The following is a 25,569-nucleotide window of genomic DNA, read 5'->3' as shown; positions in this document are numbered from 1 at the left end:
GGGGGGGCACATTCTTGACCTACTGAAACACTGCTGTTTGTCTCTTCTCAGATATGTACAAGCAAAACAGCATGTTGTGATGAAATGTTTGAAAGCCAGCATTACCACTCGCAGTGGAATGAGTTAACACTGCAGCTAAGTGATGATTTGAAGGTGAATGTATTTGTGCCTGCAGGGTAAATACAGCAGCACTACAGCTCGGACCCTGGTTTCCAGTTAGGTGAAAGGAAAGAACTCTGTGTTGAACCAAACATCCATTAAGTTAGTTTTGTGTGTGAGCCAAACATGGCTGCCTGTACATCTTCACCTCATGGAATAACTGTGTAAGTACAAAGCATTTTTATACTGCTTTTTCCTTCAAAGTGTTTTGTAAATGTTAAATCCCATTAGTAACAGGAGCAAGTGGAGCTGTGCTTCACCCTTAGTTACATGTAAAGAAAGCCTCCAGCATCACGATATAAAACTAGAACATCTGGAATGGGAGCTCTTTTTACAAGCAGTGATACATACTTCCCACTATGCTCATTGTGAGGCTTTTCTCAGGTTCTTCAAAAGCATCTGAAACAATGAAGCAAACCCTGAAAATTGATTTTACTATTCCTCTGGCTGCAGGGAATAGGTCAGCTGCTTCTCCAGGAGTTCATTCATGGACTCAGTCATGTCTTCTTACCCTGTTTTACTGGCCGATCTGCCACTGTTTTTTTCACCCTGGTTTTACCATGCAGTTCACCTTACCTGTTTTTAGTACTATTCTGATTTTGTAATAGTCAGTACTGACCATTAATGGTGATAAAACTGCCTTAGAATATTTCTGCAGGACCGTGAGAATTCATAAGCCTTAACAATACTGAATCTGTAGCAATAGGACAAAGGGCAATGGGCTTAAACAGGGGAAGTTCAGGTTAGATATATGGAAGGAGTTCTTTACAGTGAGGGTGGTGAGGCACTGGAATGGGTTGCCCAAGGAAGTTGTGAATGCTCCATCCCTGCAGTGTTCAAGGCCAGGTTGGACAGAGCCTTGGGCAACCTGGTCTAGTTGAAGGTGTCCCTGCCCATGGCAGGGGGTTGGAACTGGATGACCTTAAGGTCCTTCCCAACCCTAATCATTCTATGATTCTCCCTCGTCTCCTGTGTCTCTCTCAAAAAGAAAATGCTTGTGAGACTGCCAATGATAACCCATAAGTAATAGTTATCTCCTATAGTTTTGCCACATGAACCATTTAAGTTTCTACTTTTCCACTCTCAATACCTGACAGTGCATGAAAACCACACGTAGAAGTTATCTCAACATTACCTTTTAAGTGTGTTTTTTAACAGTAATGAGCCCACATCATGCTCAGTGACATTTAATCATTATGGTTTATTATGACAATGTAGCCACTAATACTGTGTTTCATGATATATTGCCTAAAATCCTTGGCTTCCACCTGTGGTTCTGGAGCTGCCTCTTCCTTTGTATTACATAAACACAGCAGTGGATACAAGAGCAGATGAGGAATAAAGATACTGTGGCTGGTAATCAGAGGTGTTTACCTGCACTCTCATCTTCTTCCTGTAGCAGAAGACAGTTCTGAGAAGTAGTGGTGCTGACCCTCCACATCTTGACTTTTCCACATGACCCTAACTTTTCTAACCCTAAGGACCAATGGAAAAGTGGTTGCCTGAAGTTGGTCCTTCTTCCACGTCAGTTATGTAAGGGCCCAAAGACAACAACAGCTGCTGAGACTGCTTCCAGATGAGGTATGGAGGAGAGAGGTTAAAAATAACATGCTGCAATTTCAGGTCTTTTCACACTAAAATACTGTAATCTACAGTGTATATACTACCTGTATCTGCGGGAATTGGGCAATTTCATGTGGCAATAGGTTAGAAAGAGGTGGAAAGATTAATTTCTACTTTTTACAAATGCTTTGATTTACAATCTTGAAAAGAAAGACCTTTTTGTACTTTGCAGCATATTTTTGTACCAAATAAAGCTAGATAATTGTGTATCATTAAGATGGTAGCTCTGTTCTCTGAATAGAGTTTCAATACTTACATTTCAGAAATTCAATGCAACCATGTACGTACCCAAAATAGTTGATAGAGGTCTAATCATCACAGCATTTTAATTGATTTCTGGAGTTTTCTGTAGGTTCTGATTCTTCTTGTTTTGAAGAAAGCTCAACTTTTTCTTTTGTGTAAGATAGTGTGTGAGTTATGATTGACTGCAGATTTAAAATTTATAAAATTGAGTTTATTGTGCTGTAACAAAAGAGAAGGGAGGAAATAGGGCAGGAGAGTGAATGCTACGAAAGCCATGTGGAAGTCTTAGTGCTTTATGAATGCAGAGAAACTAGCTTATTGTGCAACATTTTTCTATGGACATGTCCTGCTCTAGTTTGGTGCTGTGTGTATACTTCATAAAAGAAAACTCATTTGATTTAAAAATAATTGGATAGCAGACAGCTGTTGTCACCCAAGTATGCTGAAGATGTGCACTCCTAATACCTTGTCAGAAAATGACACGCAGCTCTTTAGCATTCAGTGATCAATCTGCATAATGCTTACCTCAGCTACATATAGGAAGCCGCTGGAAAACAGCCTTTTTTATGAACCCCTAGTTTTAACCCTTCTGCTTTTAGCTAGTTAGTATTTTTGTTCTCCTGCACTTGGAACTAAAGTGTGTACTAAGCTTATGAGCCTTACACTGGTCCTTCCAGGAGCCTGTCCTTTCACTCTTACTGCTTTGAGCAGTTACTACCAGTTCCTCCTACTGCTGAGATGGTCACATTTTGCCTTTCACTGCTCCAGCTTATCAGGGGGCTGGTTCCTTGATACTCAGTGTTCGTGGTTTGTGATTTACCATAGCAAAGCCCTGGTCTTTGCTGTCTTGTGGTCTACACTCATACAGCCACCAAAAAGCGCAAACACAGGAGGGACCAGCTGAACAAAAGCGGGACAGGCCAGCCAGTACTGCTGCCTGTACTTGAATAACAGGGTGGTTTGTGCTATAACCTTGTGGATAATGTGGAAGATAATGGTCCACAACTCATAGGTGAAATGGCACCTCAGTTAAGTGTCACACTTTCAGACTCTACCAACAACATTTTCATTGACATCAGTCAGTGCAGAGACTGCAAGCTGTCTGTCGGGGGGTGAAGGCCAGGCCTAGACAGCCTGATACATCTGCATGACCTTGGAGAGCCAAAAAAGACCCCTGCTTCTTCTGGATTGGTCAAATGCTTCACCTAAAACATAGACCCCACTGGGGAGTGAAGCCAATGCAGTGTAGCTGTATTGGGATGGTGGGGAGGGGGTGGGCCTTCTCCAAACTGCAGCAACCACACTTCTAACACATACAGACAAAACCTCTTTAAAATATTTGAAGTGGTACCAATTGCCAGTAAAATGTCTGTTCATTAACTATGACACTTTGTGCAGATATAAAATAGAAGCTATTTTTATTTGAGAACTAATAATGAGTGCTGCCTAAGTGAACAACGGAGAATTAAAATGAGAGAACAAATTGAAAAAAGTAGGAGGAGACATTCAGATCAGGTACAAGATAATCACGAAGTCTTTCAAGAGACAGACTATTTCTAGGTACAGTTTGAAGACAAATGTTAACCAACAGGAAAAAAAATCCCTGCTTACCAAGAAAACACAAGATTTTGAACTAAATTTTTCTTTTTCTAAGATTAACCAAATGAAATCTGATTTAAGGCAGCAACTGTGAGTGCTGAGAGGTATGACTGGAGTTGTATATGGAAGCAGGAGTGTGGTAGCATTTGGGGTGACCCTCTGGAAATGGCTCTGATCCTGCCTTGCATCTCAGAATGATCTAGCTGAGGTTTTATGTTTTAAGACAGACCATTTTTGAAAAACATTGTCATCTTTTTATTGGAAAAAAACAAACAAAAAAAAATCCCTAAAAAAACCCCAACCACCAAACCCCCACAGCTGGGGGTTTTCTCATAAAGAACCTTTAAGGGGAATTCTGTGAAAAGGGATCTTCGTACTTCTCAAAATTCACACAACACTGTTGTGGTGCAGCACTGCGACTGCTGCTCCACCATCCCTGGCTGTCCTGATGGAGGGAAGAAAGACTAGAGCCAATTCTTACCTCAGCCTGATAGCAGAATGGTAGCTAGTAACAGAGGGGTAGGGGCAGAAAAGGCAGGTTATAGGGACCAAGAGGTGCACAAAGGGCACCCCATCTTACTTCCTGAGACCCCCCCAGAAGGAACTCTGAAGGAGAATTCGTCCTGAAGGAGCCTGATCCAGCACAACTTTGCATGTTGACTCACAAAAACAGCTATGGCTTGAAGTTCACCTGCTCCCAGAGTTCAGGAGTTGCTGCCCCTTTTCTTCTCAAGAGCTTTCATTAGGTCAGACATGAAATCTGCTTGCCTGCCTCCACCCCCAGTTGGAGGTGGCCCAGCTGACTGTGGCTCTCCAGCTTGTCCAGTGTTTTCCAGCCTTTTTGATGGAAGTGGCACAGGTTTCTTTGTTGGAGGTGGTGGTTTAGTGGAGACAGGTGGAGGTGGAGGAGGTAATGGCAGGTCTCCATTACTGCTGCTGGAGGCCGGTGGTGGTGGTGGTGGCGGCACAAAATCAGGAGGAGGTTCACAGAAATCAGATGGTGGTGGTGGAAAATCAACCTTCAGCGCAGGTGGTGGCGCTGGAAACGTATCTGGATCCGTTAGGAAAATGCCGCTGTCTCGTTTGACTTTGGAGGGTAGAATCGGTGAAGCAGAAATAGCAGATGACCGCCTTTCAGGTGGAGGAGGAGGCTGCAGCGAGTTCCTCTTACTCTGGAATTTCTGTGGCCTCATCACTGGCTGCGCCAGGCCAGGTGCAATGATGTTATTTGACTTAGCCTTTAATAGGCAGAAGGAATAAAAGGACAAGACACAGTCAGTGCATGTGTAAACTAATGCCACTGCTTGAGAACAAAGATGTGAATACACATGAGAAGAGTGCGGTGGACAAACAGCGAAATGAAGTACAGTACATTTTGCCTGAAGAGTGCAAGTAGTATTTTGTTTTCTTGCTGGAGCTGCCCACAGAGCTTTGACAGTATTCATAGTGCTTTTGTGAGTGCTGTCCTCAGACAATGAGTGCTTTTAAAATCTCAAAGAACTGCAGTTAGTAAGACATATAAAGACACTTTCTTGATGTTCCACCCTGCTGTTCATTCCCTGAGAACATGAAGACTTAAATAAAAATCTGTGCTGTGTTTTTACATCCAAAAATACTGAGCAAGATTTGAGAATATAAAAAGCAGATGTAGTTTTGGCTCTTGTGTCTCCACCTCCTGTTCTAGCTCCGACTGGTGGATCTCTGGATAAGGATAAAACAATGAAGTCGCCTATCTCTGCCAAACTCACTAGACCCAGCAGCAGTGAACCGGGAAGAAGATGGACAGATTTGGGAATGTAAAGTTTACATACAAATGTAAAGCCTGGATCTGCTGTCCCCAGCACTCTGTGGCACGCTGTGAAGCATTCACCTGCAGGGAAGCACCCTGGGCCCCCTCTGTGCGAGAAGGAGAGCACTGCTAAGCACTGGGAAGAGGCACTTGGAAAGCCCCATCTCTCATGACTCTGTGCAGTGCACAGCATAGGAAAGATGTTTCACTAGTCACCCGGCAAGAGCCACTAATAAGCCTAGGGAAGGTGTCTTCTATCTGCTGGGCAAGGCACATGTACACGCTGCCTCCACTTTCAAATCAATAGTGTGACGAACAGGTCCTTGAAGCCAGGAGGTTGTAGCCATGTTTGCAAGGTCACGAGGCAATCAAATCCTCTGACAACTTTTTTGAAGGAAAAATTAATCAAAGCATCCATCACGCGAGTTGAGAAAAATAAAATACAGGGTAGCAGTTAATTATGGAGATGCTTATTCTGACTAAATTTTATGTGGCTTTTCTTTTAGATTGTGAACTCTGAACATAAATAAAGCCCATTTGGTGATATCTGAATATAATTTGCTCTTTTTTTTTTCTTTTTCAGGTAGCAACTGGTAGCTGTTTACAGTTACTACATATACATACTATCTGTTCTTGTATTCTTGTGGAGAAGTCTGCTGCCCTGAAAACAAAGCTCTGTAACACACTCATTTCTAGCTATGCTAATTTATCAGGTTAGCCCCAGCTAGCTTAGTACTCTAACTGTAGCACAGTGCACCCTGAAAGACTTCAGCTTGCTCCCCTGGTCCCAGGCTTGTAGAAGCTGTGAGATGAAGAAAGCAACGTGTTTACTTCTGCTAAAGGAAAGTCCTCTGCAACCCTACAGTCAGCAGTACTTATTCTGGCATTAGCTAAGCATAACTTGTAAGCCTTCTCTTCCTCAGTCTCCTTCCCTACAAAGATGGAAGTAAACGAGACACAGGAGGAGGGAACCACTGGCTGAGTTCTGAGAACATGACCTGTTCCAGAGGAAGTAAGGTTCAGAACAGAGAAACAAATCTTTTTCAAGGAGGAACTTTAAAGACAGAAACAAGAAGCACAGGACACACAATGCAGGTGACAGAAAAATCCTAGGAATTCCATTTCACGTGTCCCATGCACTTTATGCATGATGGAGGGAATGAATAATTAACTGCAAACATATGCAGGGTTGGTTTTTTTTTCCCTGTAGGATGTTTCTAAAGTTCTCGTGCTGTACCCTGCTGATGTTTTGACAGTCAGAGATGGTGCAAGTAGACAAAATCTGGAGCTTAACCAAGGAATTCATTTAAAGCCTAATGAAAACATGTAATGTTTTGTATCTTCACACTTCCTCCTTTCTTAAACACTCATCTTCTGCTGTGCAAAGTGTTCCCAGTTGAAAACAGTACTATATCCTTTGTGTTACTAAGGCAAGACCTGTTTTCTGGTAGACACAGGAAATGGCACTGAGGCCCTGGGAGCACAGACTCTTTGAGACTGTTCCAGTAGGCACACCCCTATTCCTGCAGTGTGAACTCACGGCTTGTTCTGAAGAATAAAAATGATGGGTGGCTGTGCCTTTACCTCCCATCACTGGCTCCTTGCTTCTGTGCTACAGCCACACCATTTGCAGTGTGTAAAACCCAAAGAGGGGCAGCAGGGAACCAGCCACTTTGCCCAGGAGCCAAATGCTTTCAACAACAGTACACTGCGAGTGTGAAAGATAGGGTGAAGAAAAACAAACTTGAAGGTGACATTTAACTACTGCACTGCTTGTAAACTGCTCACCTGTACCTCTGATGTACTCGCTTTCTTCTGAGTCTCTGGAAATTCTGCACTGGAATGACAAACAATTTGGGGAACCTGTCCATTTGACTGAACAGCACCTGTGACAAGGAGAGGAGACAAAGGGAAGAGAGGGTTCCATTTTCATGGTATTAACCAGATCAGGGAATAGTAAACTAAGAAAAACATCTTTACAACTTCCACCAAGCAACCACTCGTTACAGGTTTCTTATATTTAATTCAGTAAAATCCATAAGAATGTCTGGTTTCTACTTCAGGCTTACTTTGAAACTTTTCGTATTCAGTTCATTACCTAAGGAAAGTAAACAAGATACCTTACATTAAAACTAATAAGTCTCCACATGATAAAGCCCACACGCCTCCATGGTTGTAGCTGACAATCCTACAGGAAGTACATCTGAATAAAGCAACTTATTTCATCCTTCAAACATCATAATACTGTGCTGGCACACAACATACACTGGTTTTTTTAGTATCCAAAGACACACACAGTGAGGCAGAGAGACAAACAACATTGCCTGAGATATGCCTGGCACCTGGGACACTTCAGAACCATGGACTATACTGTTTGGGTATACAGGAACACATGGCTAAAGCAGCGTGACCAGGGACTACAGGCTACATGGGATGTGAGAAGTTCCACCTGCCTTCCTAAGCATTGCTTTTGGCTGCCACTGAAGTTAATAGAGTACAGTTCCCAGCTAAGGTCACACAGGACTATAGTTTTCTATAGCAGATTTTAGCCTATACTGAAATCAGCCCATACAAATAGCTATACAGCCATTTGAAAACAGAACAGAAGAAAACATGCTTTGTTCTATTTCCAAACCATGAGCCAACAGCTACTCACAGTCAGGCAGTTCAGGTTATAGTATTATAGTCAGGCCCCAGGTTTTATAAAAGGCAGTAATGATAACTGTTAGACAGAATCACAGTGACTTGCCTCAGTTAGAACACTAATGATTCATCAGAGATACTTCCATAGAGACAACATACATAAATAAAATCTTTCCAGGCTACTTAATCATTTACTGGGATCCATTAGCTAAGATTAGCAGTATGCTTCATGATCACATGCAGTGTTCCTGGATTCTAGTCAGGAACTGAAGTTATACAGATGTATATATACCTCACAAGGCCTCAATCCTGCCCCAATCCACTACAGACTGCAGCACCAGCATGGAGTCCTGCTGGCCAGACACTTCTCTTCTGCAGTCAATACCAGAATACAAAATGCTCCAAGACTGTCCCATCCACTCTCATTAAAATACCCACCCCCCCAACCATCAGAAAATCCCTTGATTTTGAACAATCTGTTACTGTGCAAAATCTCTCTCCCCATCTCAAATGTGCATTTATTATAATGATTTGACTCCAAGGAGTAGTAGAAAGATCACTCTCTTCTCACATGTACTGAGAAAAGACAAACTGAAGCCCTGGTAAGGTATTTGGAGGATTCTGAGTTGCCCATGTGAGAAGTCCGAATATTAACTGTCAACACAGATTTTAACTTTGCCTGTCTTATGTCAGTAAGTACTTGGCCAGCATGTTTCTCCTAATTAATACAGCCTGTCTTAAACATGTAAACTAAAAACATTAATGTGAGTTACAGCTAGTATCATGCACTGTTCTACCTGTCCAATGATAAAGTAAGTAACAGCAGTATGATTAAGCTACTGGAAAAGTAAGGTTAGAAAATAACCCAATTATTTCTTACTCTGCATTCTTTCCCAACACCCGCATTGTTATCACACAAATGAGTGAAAGGCTGGGAAAGAGAGTGGCTCACCCTATAATAATCTCTTTCTGAAATGATCATTCTCAGAATGAGATCCCACTCATCTCTTTCACTCATTGGAAGAAAAGCTCTGATATAGCCAGGGTAGAGATGGGCCAACAGAAAACTTCAAGCCATGGACCATCAGTTGGTAAAATGCAGAGGGAGGATAATGCATTTGTATTCAGATGTCAACAGAAAAAAACCTTATTGAATTATGCAGATTTAAACTGACCTTCGATGGACTGTCTTTGGATTCTTTGAGTGCTAACTTTAAAGTGACAGCTCTGCTGCTAGCTTAGTTATAGACAAATAACTACAGAGCTACACTGGGCTGTCTAAAACAAAACATCTTGCTGTATGAGGGGATAGTTTTCTGAACAAAAACTATGTTGAACACTGATGATGACAGAAGAGGGCAGTAAGTGTGATTTCAACTGCTGGGACATCACTGGTACCTGCTGGTAAGGATCCTGCAGGGGCAGCTGATTCCACTGTTCCCCGATTTGCCCATCGAGAGGACAAGGCAGCCTTCTTCACTGCACGTTTGTAATTATCATACAGCAGCTTGCCATACTGAAAATAATCAAAACAATACAGTAAGCATGGTGTTAAGCTTGACAGAGGCCAAGCATTCATTTTGCTATTGGGTAACTTTTCTGACCCCATTCCTTCCTACCCAGTTTTGTTCAAAAGTAGCTTTCTGCAAGGGATGTGCCTATTTCTGTATATGGGCCAGGTGGAAAGCATCTCCCTAATAGCACAATAAAACATGAACCCCCATGACTAGACCCCTACTGATATCTTCCTCGTATTTTATGTTCATTTCAGTATCTAAAAATCTTGAAACTTGTCTTTAAAACCAACTGTTCTCAATAAATATTTTTTTCCAGTGCTTTCCAAGTATTACATTTTCAGACTGGAGTCTTGGGACACTGAATCCTGGGCTCTAGAGCAAAAAGCTCTGTCAGTGTAAGATACAAAATAATTTGATGTCCACCCCACACCTTTGTTGGATGCCACCCTGCAGAAGAACTGGCAGAGAAGAATATACATCTAACAGGAACAAGATTGTATAGCCAGACACAGCCAGTATACTGGGCTATGTATAAACCCATCTCCCTTAATGTTATCTGCAAAACAAAGCGAGCTGTGAGTTAGGACCTTTTGAAGAGGGTGAGGCAGACAATATGGACAGAACTGTCTGAAAAATGTCACAGCTGGACTGACCAGAGTTTGCACACCTTCAGCCACAGCCTGTTATTATTGTGCCAGATAACTGTGGAGTAAGTTTTACAAGTACATGAATTTTACAGCTACAGAATTCAGCCCTGTGTTAATCAGAAACATGCACTGGTAAGTAGGTTATGGAAACATTCAGCAAATCCATCCTGGTCATGCCCTTCTACTCTTTCTTTCTAGGGTAAAATTATCATAAATGTTCATTCTTGTCACAGTATTTCCAGTTGAGGTGATGACAGTCAGTAACATGAGGAAGACAGGATGATTTTACAGAAAACATATTTAAGCAAATTAAATTTTAATCTCACCTTGGCAATTCTTATTCCTGTTACCCACTGGTGCAGGGTTGCTTGATCATCACAGCATAAGTACTTGATATATTGTGACTCCTTTTGAATCTGGGGATGCTGAAAGATATTAATTCATAAAATAAGACAAAGACAGGCATCAAATCACTATACAAAAGTACGAAAGCACCAGTGACCTCAGTGAGAACACTGCCTATAGGCATCATGTTAACATGAAGATGACTTGGGGGAAAAAAAAAAAAGGCAGCAAAACCAGGGTGTGATAAAATATAAAAAAGATGGTGGTTATGAACTATGCATGAGTTGCCACTGGCAGCACTTGCTTGAAGTAATTTTAATGCATTGTAATGTGAATTCAAGGTCTACAGAAATCTAGCAGTGATCTAGAGTTCAATGAAGTCTACAAATGCTATGGTTCAAGGTCTAACACTCAGTGTATGAACACTGGAACGAAGTCTGTTTCTCATTGTGGTTTGTCATATGTAAGGCATCCAGACTGAACACTGAATATAATTAGTTTTCAAAGAGTATGTTAAATTTGTTTAAGTATGAACTCGCAGCTGAAACAGATTTAGCCTTCTAACTGACTGCCCTTCTCTGGGCCAAGTTCTAGCTTTCTTCCTATACATTTTTATTCTGCTTTACTCTTGCTGTTGTTTGCCAACAGTTATGTAAAACTGCTGTATGTTGTAGATGGAGGATCACTCGAACTACACCATCACCAGAAGTAATCTTTTTAATTTCTTTGTACCAGGAACCTTTATGTTTTTAAACCTTTTTTGTTCTTTTGGACAAAATTTAGGATCTCTTTCCCCTACTGATCAATATAGTACTGGTACGTTGTGACAAACCACTGCAACTCAAAGATCACCAATATGCCAGGCTGACTACTTGCCTGAGACTGAACATCCTTTCTAAGACTCTGAAGGAATTTGGTTGCCCTGCTACAGCAGAGAAGGCTGTAAGTCTTTATAGCTTGGATGGAATAATATACTGCCATCTCTTGATACACAAGGAAAAGAATGAAACCAAAGGAAAAGGCTTCATAACCTGTCATTTATGTGTTCATTTCTATTATAAATAACAGGTGCACAGTCAGTGAAGTACTGTGAATGCACAAAAGAACATCTAAACATGCTCCAAGGATTTACTATTGTCAAACCACTCTCTTTTCAGCCCGTGCAGTTAAAAATCCAAAACATACCTCCACCTAGCAGCAAGAACCCTGCTTTTACACATATCATTACGCCCCCAAAGCAAAGCAGTGCTGGACACACGAAGTGCTGTGAGCAGCCTGCCAGCCCAGGGCTGATGTAGGAACCAGATGTCTCCTCGCAGGTGCCTGCCTACCAGTGGCTGGGGCATTCCCAGTGCAGAGGCCAAGCCCTGGCCACAGCAGTGCTGAACACAGAGGTCTCACTCCTCAGCCACCCTTCAGCGCTTGCTCCCCCTTCAGCACTGCAGGCACCAGGCTTCCCTTGCTTGTGCTGACCCAACTGTTCATGAGGCCATGCTGTGATACAAAAAAAGAAAAGGAATTGGTCTGAGTTCAATATAACCCGTTTCATCATGCTGTAGTTTTGGTTTGTTTGGGTTTTTTTAACTCAGCAGTACACAGCATGGCCTCACACACAGCATGGGGATAAGGGGCACTGTGGCTTGGGGAGAGAACAAGTAGGAAGGGGATGGATGAGAGGACGGGACTGCACAAGTCAGTATAGCTACCAAAGTCCTGTATCATCAAATTACAGAGCAAGAGTGAACACACCAACGAGATAACTGTGAGAAATAAAAACCAAAGGCATATTAAGGGGTCTCAGAGTGTCAGATGTGCCCCACGGCAGTGCTGTGGGTCACTGTGTTACAGCTCCCTGTGCTGCTCACACAGATCACACTGTCACCAACTTTTCTGCAAACACATAGCTGGCACATCTGCCCCGGACAATGAACATGCAAAGTCTGCTTCAGCCCATGGCTGCCTTAACCTCTTACTTTGCTCTTGGGCACTCCCAAGGTGAGAGCTAGGGACATCGCACATTGCAAGCCCAGAGATGCCAGTTCACTGCCACCAGGTGCCTTAACTGCAGAGCAGGAACCATGCTCATCCCATGGAGCTATGCCTCACCCATGTGGTGCACTCACACACTACCCCTTCACACAGTTCAGTGTATCTTGCTGCTATACCCCTATGCCACATATCAAACAGAGGCAAGTAACCAGGGCTCCTGGACAAATTGCTTTCTCCAGCTCCCCAGTGTCCGCCTGTCCCCGTCTCCAGCAGCCTGAGTGCTGCTCAGAGTGGGCTCTGCTACTGCAATACATGGCCAGGGCACAATGCCTGACAATCCTTATTTCCTTCCACTGTTTCTCCATTATGCGACCAGACACAGTGAAAACCATTAAAGAATTCAGTCTGAATGGTATCTTTAAATGGGAACTGTACACAGACACTTGTCTGTTTGACAGAGTAGATCCCATGCATCTAGGTTCCATTATGGCCAACAGAGCCAAAAGAACCAAGAGTTACAAGCAAAGACATTGCAACCCTGGGTTAATTCAGTTCTTCAAGTACTTTTCAACCAGCAATTAATAATTTTGCTCCAGTGTGTAAGGTCCTACTGAGCCCAGCAGATGGCACCCAAAGCTTTAAGAAACGGAAAATGCAAGGATTCTTTTTCATGACAAGGAAGTCCAATGGGTCCATGTATCTCCACTCAAACACTACACCTACCAACAGCTTTTTATTACAAGGAAAGAAAAGGCAAAACTTCTATAATTTAACAGATAATTCATACAAACATCTGGAATAAAGTATACCGTGTATAAACAAGGCAGAGGAAGACATGGCACAGAGCAAGCTAGGTAACAGTGCTGCACAGACACAGTCCTGCCATGGGCATCTGCTGATGGGGAGCTCAGAAAGGCTGCCACGGACCTCTCCTCTGGGGCACCCTACAGAAATACCAGTTTCATAAGAACACCCACAACGTGGCAGATCAAAGGTCCCTGTACCCAGTATCTGGAGTTTGACAGTGGCCACAAATGGATACTGAAGGAGAAGAAATAACAAGACAAGCATATATGATACTTCCTTCTCTGTACTCTCTCTGTCTGCATCTGTTTTCAGGTTAGGGGATGTCCTGAGCCAGACAGGGTTTCTCCGTGTTTAGGTTCTCCAATGGACTTCTCCAGGTATTTCAGCTTTTTATTGAGCCAGAGTGAGTTCTGGCATCCACATCTTCTAGTGGAACCACCTCTGAACCTGGCTGCTATTAGCTTAGTGTAACAGTGCTGTGTTGGAAGAGACACTTTATGGCTGACCCCTAACCACACCTCTCCATGCCACTCCTGAGCTTAGAGATCTGCACCATATTCCTGACAAGTTGCCTCTTTTCCGGCCTACAGGCTTGTAATCTCTGCAGTCATTCTTCAAGTCAAAGTCATTCCTTACCTTTGCTTATCATTGTTGCTCCTCCTTGATCCTTTTCCTTTACTCTATCCTCTTTGAAATGAGAGGACCAGAACGACAGAGGTGAGAGAAAACCATTGACTTGTGCCATGGTATGACAGTGTTTGCTGTTTTATCATCTATGCTTTTCCTGATCATTCCTAATGCTTGATTTACCTATCTGACCACCAGTGAGCACTGAACCTCAGCCTCACAATGGCCTCCCAGAGTTCTTTAGTCTGCCGTTTCCTCAATGATCTGAATAATGCAGCACCAGCAGCAAGCTTCCTTACCTCGCTGCTTAACCTGGCTATGAATATTTTGAGACTGTGGGGTTCTCACCACCCTGAGAACTTGAGGGGTGAACAAGGCTAGAGTGTCCCATGCCAGACAACATGGGAGTTATTTACTGCCTACCCTCTAGCCTATCTTTTACTAGCTATTGTCTCCACTGGGCAATCAATCTTAACTACTGACATTCACCAGTGGGGCCTATTCCAAATTGCCCCAATCAGTTCCTTGATTAAATTACTCCAATCAGCAACCATGATTAACTGCAGAGTCACAAGTATATTCTGCCAGTTAGTGACCAAACTAGCAAGCTGCTAAACAACTCGTTCTTGCAAGTGAAGTTAAACACCTCAAAGCTGTGCAGGCAGTCTGCAGCTTCACTTTGCAACAACTAAGAACTGTATTGTCTCTCACTTCCCACGCAGCAGCAGCAGCAGCACTGGCTCTCTCTTTATGTGCTAACTTTTAACAGTGACACAGAAACCACAGCTTTTTACTGGACCCACAGCCCACTGGGGTTGACTGGAAATACCTCCATTACCTTTCCTGGCCTTTGGTCAGGTCTAAGGAGGACTGTTTCATGCTGCTAGTGAAGAGGCTGCCTACTGCGCCTGTGTGCAAGGCCAGACCACAGGACCAAATACCAGCAGCACCAAGCTTAACACTGAAGGTTTATACCTGTAAAAGATTAGAAAGTGGATCAGATGGAGGTGTTTGGCTTCCTGTGTTTTTCTGATGCATGAAGCAGGCTACTCTGGATTGGGAGGTAGAGTGTTTCAGCCAAGAACTGTCACGCCCCACCTTGCCTTGGGAAGAACTGTACCATAGTGAAATTACTTTGGCAGTAAAATGGCAGAAGTGTCTGCTGTCGACACTGACCTTTACAAGCTCAGCTCTCCACTAAAAACATCAGGTCACACAAAAATGCTGACTCAGGATAACCAATTCAGAGAAGAATCTGGACAGCTGAAAGCCCCTGGAAGTGACGACTTGGTGTGAAGATCCATGTGAACCAAATTCCTCCTTTCTCAGCTCCTGTGTCTCAGGATAGCCATTTAGTGCAGTACACAGACCTAGGGAGCTGTAGTCGCTATACAAGTCTGTTGTTGCTAACCTGCGTACAGAGTCCCTGTAATAACCTCTCTGTGGGACTAACAGAGGTCACAGCAGTATCAAGCATGACAGTCCTGTGAGAAATACTGTATTTTTAGGCAAAATAACACTGACCTCAGTATGCCACAACTCATACGTAGAGACAGATAAATCATTTTGTTACATGGTGCATACTGTGTCCTGAAAAGGTCATTAAAATCGTTTGGCAGCAAAGTGGAAACATGTCATCTGGAAAGGTTTAGCACCTTTGCCTCCAAAATGCGCAGCACCAAAACGAATTATGAAAGACAACTGGTTAAAAAGCAACCACAGAGAAGTCATAGTTTGAATGAAAAGCGGTAATACGCAAGTAGAAAGGGAAGCCAGAATTTTTCTCATAGAAAAAAATTGAATAGTTCTTCGAAACAATACATTGTATTGAAATGCAACATAATTTGGCTACAGCAAACTTTTTTCTCTGTCAATGTCAAAACTCTTAGTAATGATGAATTAGTTGCATGGGGTCTAATTTTTGGAACTGTTGGACATCTTTCCAGTAACACTTCAAACGTCAGGCAGCAAAAGGATGTGCTGTGCTCCACCTGGAAAAGCCTTGAAAAGGTCTGGAACAGAATCTAGTGTTCTTCTCTGACCCACTGTCTCCTCTCTTAAGTATCACTGTCTAGAGATAAAGCAGAAACACTTGAATATAAAAAGCTTATTTTTTGGATAGGTTTTTAAAAAAATATTTGTGCACAGATTACATTTTCAGATATAAACTCTTTGCCTAAGGAAGAAAAAGATAAGAACACATTGAAAACCTGAAGAAATGGGAACTGAACAATGTGGTTTCTATGTTTTGTGCCAAAATAAATGACTAAAGGCCACGTGTGCATGAAATTAGAGATTATCCCAGTAAAATGTTCTTTTGCTTTGCCTTCTTCCAACACTGAAGATGAAAATTGAACTGAAGTTATTCAGGCATCTCATTAGATTCCTTGCCCCAAAATATATGGATCATTGCTCAGTCTCTGAGGCAGAAACAACAGTCAGAAGCATAAAGGGTGACTAACTTTGGATCAAAAGCTTTGGCTTTAGGCCAAAATGGTCAATGTTGTTGGATACCTTATCTGCTAGTGATGAACTTGGTCTATGTTGAGTTAGCTTCTCAGAAAAGCTGAGACTCTTCTGGCTCCCATGACTGCAAGTAGAATACCCAGCACCTTTTAAAAATCATACTCAGGTGGTTCAAATTTGCCATCTCCTAGTAAACATTGTCAATTTTTCTGATGGTATGCACTCCTTGCATTAAGATGAGCAGGTTTAACTGATCTTTCGAAGACATGTGTGAACTGTACAGATAAAAAAGCAACTGCCGTATTCTAAGCAAATTATTCTTTTGGCTTACATTTCTCTAATGACTGAGGCAAAATTTGCAGGTTATTAAAAACATATGTAGCAGCCAATGTAACCAAACAGGACCGCTTTATGCACCAAATATTTCCCAAAGCTATTACAGTCTATTTCCCACTGTCTGTTCTCTGTCCATATTCTCCCCATTGTTTATGCATTAATCTTGCAAAACTGTGTGCATGTACTGTCACTGTAATCCCACATGTCTGAAAGTGTTCTGTAATAAAGAGAATTCCTGCTTTTGCTTTTTCAGTTTATCTGGAAATGTATTTTACCCTGAAATATTTAACTGAAGTGTTCGTGCTAACACAATTTTCAAACCTTTCACATAAGGAAATAGAAAATCGCCTGTTTCCCATCCTCATTTCCTGCACTAGCCATTTGTTCTGCATCTTTTTCCTACCATTTTCTATCTCAAACACTGCTAATTCTCACCTTCTACCTTCTTAATGGTCATTGTGTTGAATGCATTACGTACATGACCTGCTCTGCGACGGGGCATACTGGGTGTGAGGGAGGAGGGAATCAGGAGTGGAGTGACTAAATTCTGAGTTACCTGCTAGAATGACGCCACTGTTGCAAACAGAAGATATTATTCTTGAAAATTTACTTCCAAAATTCTTTGGATCATTATTTGTTTATTTATTTGTTTATTAAATTCACAGTTCCCAGATGACACCAGGAAAACTTAGCTGTTTAGACTGCAGAGAAAAATGTACCCAGCTGTGGAAATAGACGATGATTTGCCTTTGTCTCAGTTTATCCCCAGGAAACCAATTTTTTTCATCCTAGATTAATTCAGCATTATGCACCATTACCTCCAGATTACTCAAGCACAACCAGCACCAATAAACTATAATTAAATCCACTCTTTGTCACAGGCACATCAGACTGACTAAACCAGCAAATTTGCATATAGATTACCTTGCTATTTGTCTGCTCTGAAAGATTTTCCAACATGGTGTGACAAAACCAGCTCCTGCACGAATGTGCACACACACACACACACAGAGACACTCAGTGCACAAAATAAACACTATGCTCACAATCCCTGCTCGATGCAATAGATGCTGTTGCTAGCTAGATCCCTTCACGGTGGAAGCTCTTGGGTTTGAGGGCTTTCGGCTCCGTAATATGAAGCAAATCACAAAAGGTCTCATCCATTTCCACAGCATTTCCCGTGTAATGCAGTGGATAGTGAAAGAGAAGACCTACAGGGAATCTACACGTACAAATTCGCGCTTGCAAAGGCGACTGCGAGGAACCAAACCACTCCAATCTGCGCACTTGCTGTGCACGGTGTGTGGCATTACTTCTCTCGTGAATGAGGTATTTATTCCCTTGTTGTTTCTCTCCCAGGAGCGGCCAGCACTGTCCGCAGGATGGCAGGGAAGAGCTGTGCTGCTCCTCACTCCCGCCTCCTCTGCCTGGAACAGAGGGACAGTTCTGAACAGACGCAGGTTTGAGTGAGGGTCTTCTTTCACACTTGGCTGCCCTTTCCTTTCCTTTTTTTCTGCGTATGGATGCTGCAGAAGAAGTGCAGACACTTCATGTGATGTCAAAGTGAAGGGTGGGATCTTTAAATTTTTGTAAGCATTACTTTTAAAAAACAGGAAGAATCTTCATGTTTACCGGGACGTATGTGCCAAAATTATTTATTTTATTCAGAGACACTGTTTTTACTATGTTGCGGGTTCTTGTGTTGTTTTTTGTTTCTTAAATATGTGCCTTCCTTTGAGGGAGGAAGGCTTGTTTACCAGTGGTACAGAACAATTCCATTTAAGAAGGTTATAGCTTGGCACGGACCAAGTAGATATGGGGACAACACAAAACAGTTCTTCAAGCTTTATAGTTGCCTCAAAGCCTAAGGATTCCTGAGAGCCAGCTCCATCAGAGCCTCTGTGCCAGGCTGCACTCTCATCCTCAGGACACAGGCACATCGGTTCTGATTTACTGCACAGGGACAGCTAAAGGTGACCCTGATCTCTGACACCAACCAGCCAGCTGTGCTCTTTTCAGTTGGTCCCAGCTGGGCTTTCTGCTGCCTGAGAGGGCCCGATATGAGGAAGTAACTGCTTTGTTCAGTTATTGCAGCTGTCTCCTGAATCATCCTAAAAGGAAACTCCTGAGTAAGCTCAGCAAAATGAGCTTCTTTTAGACACTGTGCTGTGCTTTTGAATGGCTCCTAGCACACGACCATCTTCCCCATTATCTCCTCAGTGTCTTCATGGTTAACAAATAAGCAAAAAACCACCCCATTTTTGTTCTGAGCTACAGTACATACAATGGGATGCTGATGTAGTGGGAAGAAACGATAGGCAAGGAACACCCACAACACACATGCTTCTCTAGCTCTAAGAGGAACATCCGACAGAATGGACCTACAGACAAGAACATTTCTGTTTCAACTAGTTTGAAACAGGTAGTCTAGGTGCACCTCTGACATCACAGGCTTCAAAACCTACCCTGGCTTTTGGCTAAATAGCAAAGCAACCTGCCCATGAGGTGCATGATCTTATTGCTACACTAACACCATACCCAAGCCAGCGTCAGCTAACTTTGACCACTGAAATTGGTAATAAATGACTAGATTAAAAACGAAACAGGACAGAGGGATCTGCCAGCTCCTGGTGATTTGGATGCAAGTTAGCTGGGACAGGCACTAGGACCAAAGTCTCACAGTCTCTGTAAGCCCCTCACTCTACTGCAGCCTAAGGGAAGAAACTGGAGAAAAAGCCCACATCCAGTTTAGAGGGATGAAGCTGAAGTAACATTCAAAGAAATGTCATTGTAGACTTTGAGGCAAAAGTCCACATAGTTCAGGGCAGTGAACTCCAAATGAGCCCACCTCACTGGCCACCTGAATCACAGAATCACAGCATTTACTACCATCTGACTGCACAAAGGACATTTCCCCTGCTCTTGAAGTAAGGATGCCAATTAGCTTAACTAATCAGAAATAAAGATGGTATTTTTTCAACTCAATGCTCAAAGCTAGGGAATTACCCCTGGTTCTGAATTCAGCAGCGTTTTCCACCTAGCACAGAAGCAAGATACCGGTGAAGCTGCTGCTAAGTCCTTGCATTTCTCCCACACTATAAGTACAAGCTAGTCTCCTGCCTCTGAGCTGGGCAGTTTCTTTCACGAAGTTTGAAACACAGCAGAGCAAGTAACTTGGCTGATGACTGCTCACCGTTGTGACACAGCAGTTCCTAAGGGGGTCCTCAGAAAGCTGCAATTCTTTAAAAAAAAAGTAGTGGCATGCTATTATTCGGACCCTTTCCAAGTGGTGTTACAGTTTGCTGGACCTAGTAAGGGCTGTAGACTAACCTTTTTCCAAGATGTGAAAACCTCCTTTGATTTACAGCCACCCTCAGCTAGCATGGGTTATGGGTGCTACTCTTCCAATTACTTTCCCCCATTTGCTTTAAAGACAGATAATCTTCTCCTGCAGCCAACACAAGCAAGCAACTGGAAGAGAACCTCTGCAGAGCTCACTGTCCCGAGGCATACATAGGGGAATGGAAGAGCTGTGAAGACACAGCAGTACAGCCTTGACTGTGGACAAATTTCCACCTGGCTTGGATGAGCTCGGCATCCAAATTTCTTCCAAATATAATAAAGATGAATGTTTATCTGTTAGATCTTCTGCCTTTTGCTCACTGCACCTGTCTGCAAAAGTACCGTCATTTCATCTTGAGGACTTTATCCTCAATATATGGCAGGATGAGGAATGTCTCAATGATGATGGTTTGTTTTTCTTTGACATCTCAGGACAAGTACCTCCCAGAAAAAGAATTATTTTCTTCTGGGAGACGTCCATACAAAACCAGACAGTTACAAAATGTAACTAAGTATAATAAATGGTTCTATGTTCCCATGCACACACTTGTGTGTCACCAGGCATCCAGTCGGCAACACTCCCTCAGTCCACAGATCTCAAGATGTATCACATCCTCAGCTCCACCCTCCAAAGGTAAGAGAAGGATAGAACAGAACTCATCTCGGCTGCATGCCTTCAAAGAGGTATATATAGGATTCAATTAATGTACAGAGATTATCGTAAATATGAAACTCTCCATTGCATCACTCTCAGATAGACACCCTAAGGGGGAGGCTTCCACTTCTGAAACAGATATCAATACTTGCCCATATTTCCTGACCAACTCCAGCCACTGCAAGAGAGAGCTGTTAAGAGAAACTAAGACTGGACTGAGCCAGTCAGGAATCTACCAAATGCTGATTTGTGAGAGTTAAAATGAAGAACAATCACTGTAACGATAATCTATTCATCACTAAGCAGTGTTGGTCGGGTATCATGATCTTATCAATATGATGTTTATTCTAGGATACCGCAAACACATTTTAGAAGCGTGAGAGCAAACAGTTTTGCTAAGTAGGTTTTATACATTTATAAGCCTATTACACATAAAGCTTTCCCTAGCGAGCTTTAGATCTTGTTTTTTTCATTTCACGTAGAGGGTACAGTGCTAACATCACACATCCAATAAAGCAAGTATTTCAGTTGCGCCGTGACTTTATTTTTGGTGTCAGTTCTTATTCATAGCATACCTCTTTTCACAGAAAATGTCAGTAAGTCCAGAAAGTTTTCCTGATTATTATGAACAATTAAACACATTGCTACATACTTCAAAAATCACGCTTTTATTTTCATCTGTCAGAATGTAACTGTTATTAAATTAGTCAGATACTTCTTCGACCAGTCATCTGTTTAGAAAACCAATTTCCCCTTACTGTTTAAATCAGGTCCCCTTTTCCTTTTTTTCATTAGAAGATGCAGTTTTCAGAAATAAAGCTTACCTGTTCACTTCAGAAGGCTTACCTCTGCTTCACAAAAAGGGATAAAGTGGTTTCTGCACAGCATTTTGTGGTGAACTATATATTAAAATTTTTAATCTGTGTTAACTGGATACATCTGCTTCAGAAATTAAGTCTGGCTCTATAAACCACTTCTGTTTTGCCATGTGTAAATTAGGCTAGCAGATATTTTGAAACTGATTAAGAAAGTGCTGTTAAGTGTGCAGCTACAGCCAGAAATGTGGTATTTATGTGACCCCCGATGTGAATGCTTCCCCTACATTTTTTCTGAGATGGCAAGATACTGTGTTTTCTAGTATCTTGTTTGCATTGCTGGCCTTTAAATAGAGAAGCAGCAACAAGATTATCTTCTATCTTGTACACAATAATTCTGCTTGTGTTCTAAAATCTGTATTAATGACAGATAGCAAGGCCTAATTACTGCAACCTCAAAGGTTTATTTCTGCTATCTGAACTATGTGAAAAGCATGGGCTTCTTTTCCTTTCCCGAGAGGAATGCAGAATTCCCAGCCTATGTGCAGTACTATTACCATAGCAATAAGACACTTACTTCCACTGCAAGCACTGATTTTCCTGAGCGAGACAACAATGTCTTTTGCCCTCCTGCCACAAATAGCTGTGCAATAAAATACACCATCTGTGATGTCTATTCCTGCAAGATTCTGCACCTCAGTTCAACAAACCACTCAACAGGTATGACTACGTTGCAAATACGAAATATACATCGTTTTTAGTATAAAGTCCATAGTGCTCCCAAGTACAACATCAGGGACTGCCAGTCATCTCATCTTACATCTGCCTTGTGTGCCATCTGCCCAGATGCGTCCAGTCACCTGAACACTCGGTCGCTGGAAGCATATTCATGCTTGTTTCGAAAGCAACTTTATACATGCAGTGTAGACATATATCACAGGACTACCAGTCCTTAAAATTAAGGTTCTAAATCTAGCTTGCTGATCAACAGTGAAGCAAGGAAGAAAATAGACATGATTTTGCAGAAGGTGTTCAATCTCATCAGGGTCTCTTGGGTTTCAAACTTAAACATGTTTACATATAACAGAAACTGCGTGTGATATTTGCAGAACTTATTTTTCTAGTACATTACCTTTAAGACAAAGCAGTGATCTGTGGGTGCCTTATATCTCAGTCTGTGTTGAGAACCATAATAGACGTTCATATTCTCGAATTGAAGGAAGCATGCCAGATCCCGTGAGGTCTACAAATGAAAACCAAGCACATCACTGTAAGAACAAATTGAATTTTGATATGAAAGTCATTAGCAGAATTTCTTCAAGTGCATGAATGCCAATGCTTTTTAATTTTTTAACTGTCACGAAGTTGACTGATGAAAGATTAATTTTAAGTGTGTGCATTCTTAAACTAACAATTGGAAGAGTGCCAGCACATCTTAAGAACAATATATAACAGCATAGCATTCTGCTGCTGTTCTGGTTTTGCTGTGCTTTATTGTTTCGTATGGAGGTTTTGGCTTATGGTTAGTAAGACCAACTAGAACACCACAGTAAGAAATAATTTCAGTAAAATAGATACAGGCCTTGCAACCACACCTTTACAATTCTGAGTGAAGAAAGAAGGTCTGGGGTTCTAAATTGCTTTGGAAGCTTGTTTTTCTTTGGTATATGTAATAAACAAAGCCTCATCAGGAAATAAGAACACATTTCATCTGTTTTGCTTTGAATTTTCTCAAACTTTCTGGCATCGTTCCTCTTCTGTTTATCACAATATTTGCCTGTTCACAACATGTTGCTAAAGTAACAAGGTTTCTGTTGCTGGCACACTTCTCAGTGCAGAATTCTGCATACAAAGCATAACTTTTGCAATCTTTGAGTGGAAATGCAAAAATGGCTGTCATGTGGTCCCTGTTAGCTAACCTGGGAAATCAGGAAATTGTGAAAAAAAGAAGAGAAAAAACAAACCCCAAAGCCTTTCTACCCCTAAGAATGGGTTACATTTCCATGTATGATGGTTCTTCTAGGATGTTCTCATTCTTGCTGATATTTTCACTACAATGCGCCCTTGAGTTGGGTTTATTTACAAATTGAGTTTGCAAGTAAGATTGTTGGGGAGGAGACACTCCATACTGTATGTAGACAGGGCTTTTCTCTCTCCCCTATTTCCCCTGAAGCTAATGTCAGGGATTTTGTCATTAACTGTGTGGACCTAGGATTTTTCAGCACTTAAGTTCCTAAACATGCTCAAAACCATGCAATATAATGAGTTCTTCCTTTCCTTCATAAACCAGGTAATGGCAATTAGGACCAATATATATGCAGTTATTATTTTCTTCTAAATAGGAACAAATTCTTATGCAAGGGACAAAGAGACTTACTGTTAGTATTTTTGCAATGTTAGTATGACAAAGCAATACAACTAACAGAAACAAATTTTAAAACTCTATTTGAAATTCTGATTCTGTTGTTCTGTGACTCTGTCCATTAACAGCATAGTTTCAAATGGGATATAAGTAGCGTTAACACTGGAGAAATAAATTAAGACAGCAATGCTGATTGGTGCCTGGTTTGTAAAGGAAAAAGCCCCAAACAAAAGCCACCAAAGGCATGCGAGTACAATAACCTGAACGTGTCCCTGTATTTTCACATTTGCAATGTATTTTAAAATCAACATGAAGTGCCAAAGGTTTGCCAGACTTCTTTGCTTTTTTATAACAAGTGAGAACATGCTTACATGATGAATTTCAAAACAGCTGCAGCAGCTGAAGATACTACTGTCTGCCAACTGTTTGTTTCTGTACCTCAATGAAAAATCACTCTACCCACAGCTGAATGGGTTGCGCATATGCAAGATGCACAAGCACTCTTCATACCACCCTGGTATGAACTCTCATAATTTAAGGGCTTTGACTGAAGAGCTCTACTGAATTCCGCTGCAGTGCTTTAAGGTGTTTAGCAGCCTCAGTGCACCCTGCCCATCTACTAGAGATTACTGTCTGCATGAAAGACGTGTACCTGAGCCTCAGCTGTTCCAATACAGATTCCAGTAATTAACTTCAAACACCATTAAACAGATCTAAGAGACTTGACTTTCTCTAGAATGACTCAGGCATGGACACATACGTCCTTTTGCTGAAGGCTGTTACAGAAACAGGAGCAAACAGTTGATTGTACCTTTTTAAAGAGCCACCCTATCTCAAAAAGAACTAGATTCAAAGTCCTCAATTCCTGTGAGTGGCTGAGTTAGTAAAATAGTGAGTTTGAAGCACTCACACAGTTCCTTAAAATGGCTCAGTTACAGGCAGGGTAGCACATAGGCTGTAACAACTAACAGGCAATAAAGTGTTAAACAGCTGTTATAAGGTGACATGGCTTGGTGCATGGCTCCATCCTGAGCCTGTATTTGCAGTCTATCACTTGAAAAAAGAAAACACTTTCCTAATTTGCACTCTGATGCGAAGTCACTGAAATGGGTATCAGTGGATGATGAAAATGGCTGGGTAACTACTGAAATATGCTTGCCCTGTTTGGCATTGTACTACCGCCTATCACTGGAGCCAAGTTACAAGGAAATGCCCAAGATGGACTTTTCGTTTGACTATTCTTATACTGTTTCCACCTTAAGAGCCTTCCAAATAGCATTCTAGTTCCTAATTGGTAGGATGTTTGTGTGTGCAACATGATTTGAGGCCTGAAAGCTGTTATCTCAGGGTCATGTAAAGTACAAATAACTTGCTGTGATATCAGCAAGGTAATCTAGGTCTGTGTTTCACTGGGATATAAACATAGGTCACTGGATCAACATCATGACATTCCTTTACAAGCTATCTTTTTTCTTCCCTTTGTAGGTTAGTCGAGGAATGGCAGAACAGTTAAGTTTCACAGGACAAATCAAACAGTAAAACTTCAGGAGCAGCACCAGAATTTTCAAACATGAAGCGTTAGCAGAGCTGTAAGTGGTAACAGAA

The 25,569-nt window shown here is 41.9% G+C and overlaps 1 protein-coding gene across 1 annotated transcript in view; it reads right to left on the bottom strand.

The window, feature by feature from the left end:
• Positions 1–4,236: 4,236 nt before the first annotated feature.
• The window catches only part of APBB1IP (amyloid beta (A4) precursor protein-binding, family B, member 1 interacting protein), a 46,019-nt gene continuing 24,686 nt past the window's right edge, over positions 4,237–25,569 (bottom strand). The window contains exons 9-13 of the mRNA XM_010012442.1: positions 22,735–22,845; positions 10,547–10,645; positions 9,455–9,572; positions 7,208–7,299; positions 4,237–4,862 (exon numbers count right to left, since the gene is read on the bottom strand). Coding sequence (XP_010010744.1) covers positions 4,329–4,862; positions 7,208–7,299; positions 9,455–9,572; positions 10,547–10,645; positions 22,735–22,845 — 954 coding nt within the window. The 3' untranslated portion in view covers positions 4,237–4,328. The remainder of the gene's footprint in view (positions 4,863–7,207; positions 7,300–9,454; positions 9,573–10,546; positions 10,646–22,734; positions 22,846–25,569) is intronic.

This window comes from Nestor notabilis, unplaced genomic scaffold (assembly GCF_000696875.1).
Source record: "Nestor notabilis isolate BGI_N333 unplaced genomic scaffold, ASM69687v1 scaffold2234, whole genome shotgun sequence".
NCBI classification, from domain to species: Eukaryota; Metazoa; Chordata; class Aves; order Psittaciformes; family Psittacidae; genus Nestor; species Nestor notabilis.
The sequence above is the reverse complement of the archived record's forward strand: the minus strand, read 5'-3'. Positions and strand labels throughout refer to the sequence as shown.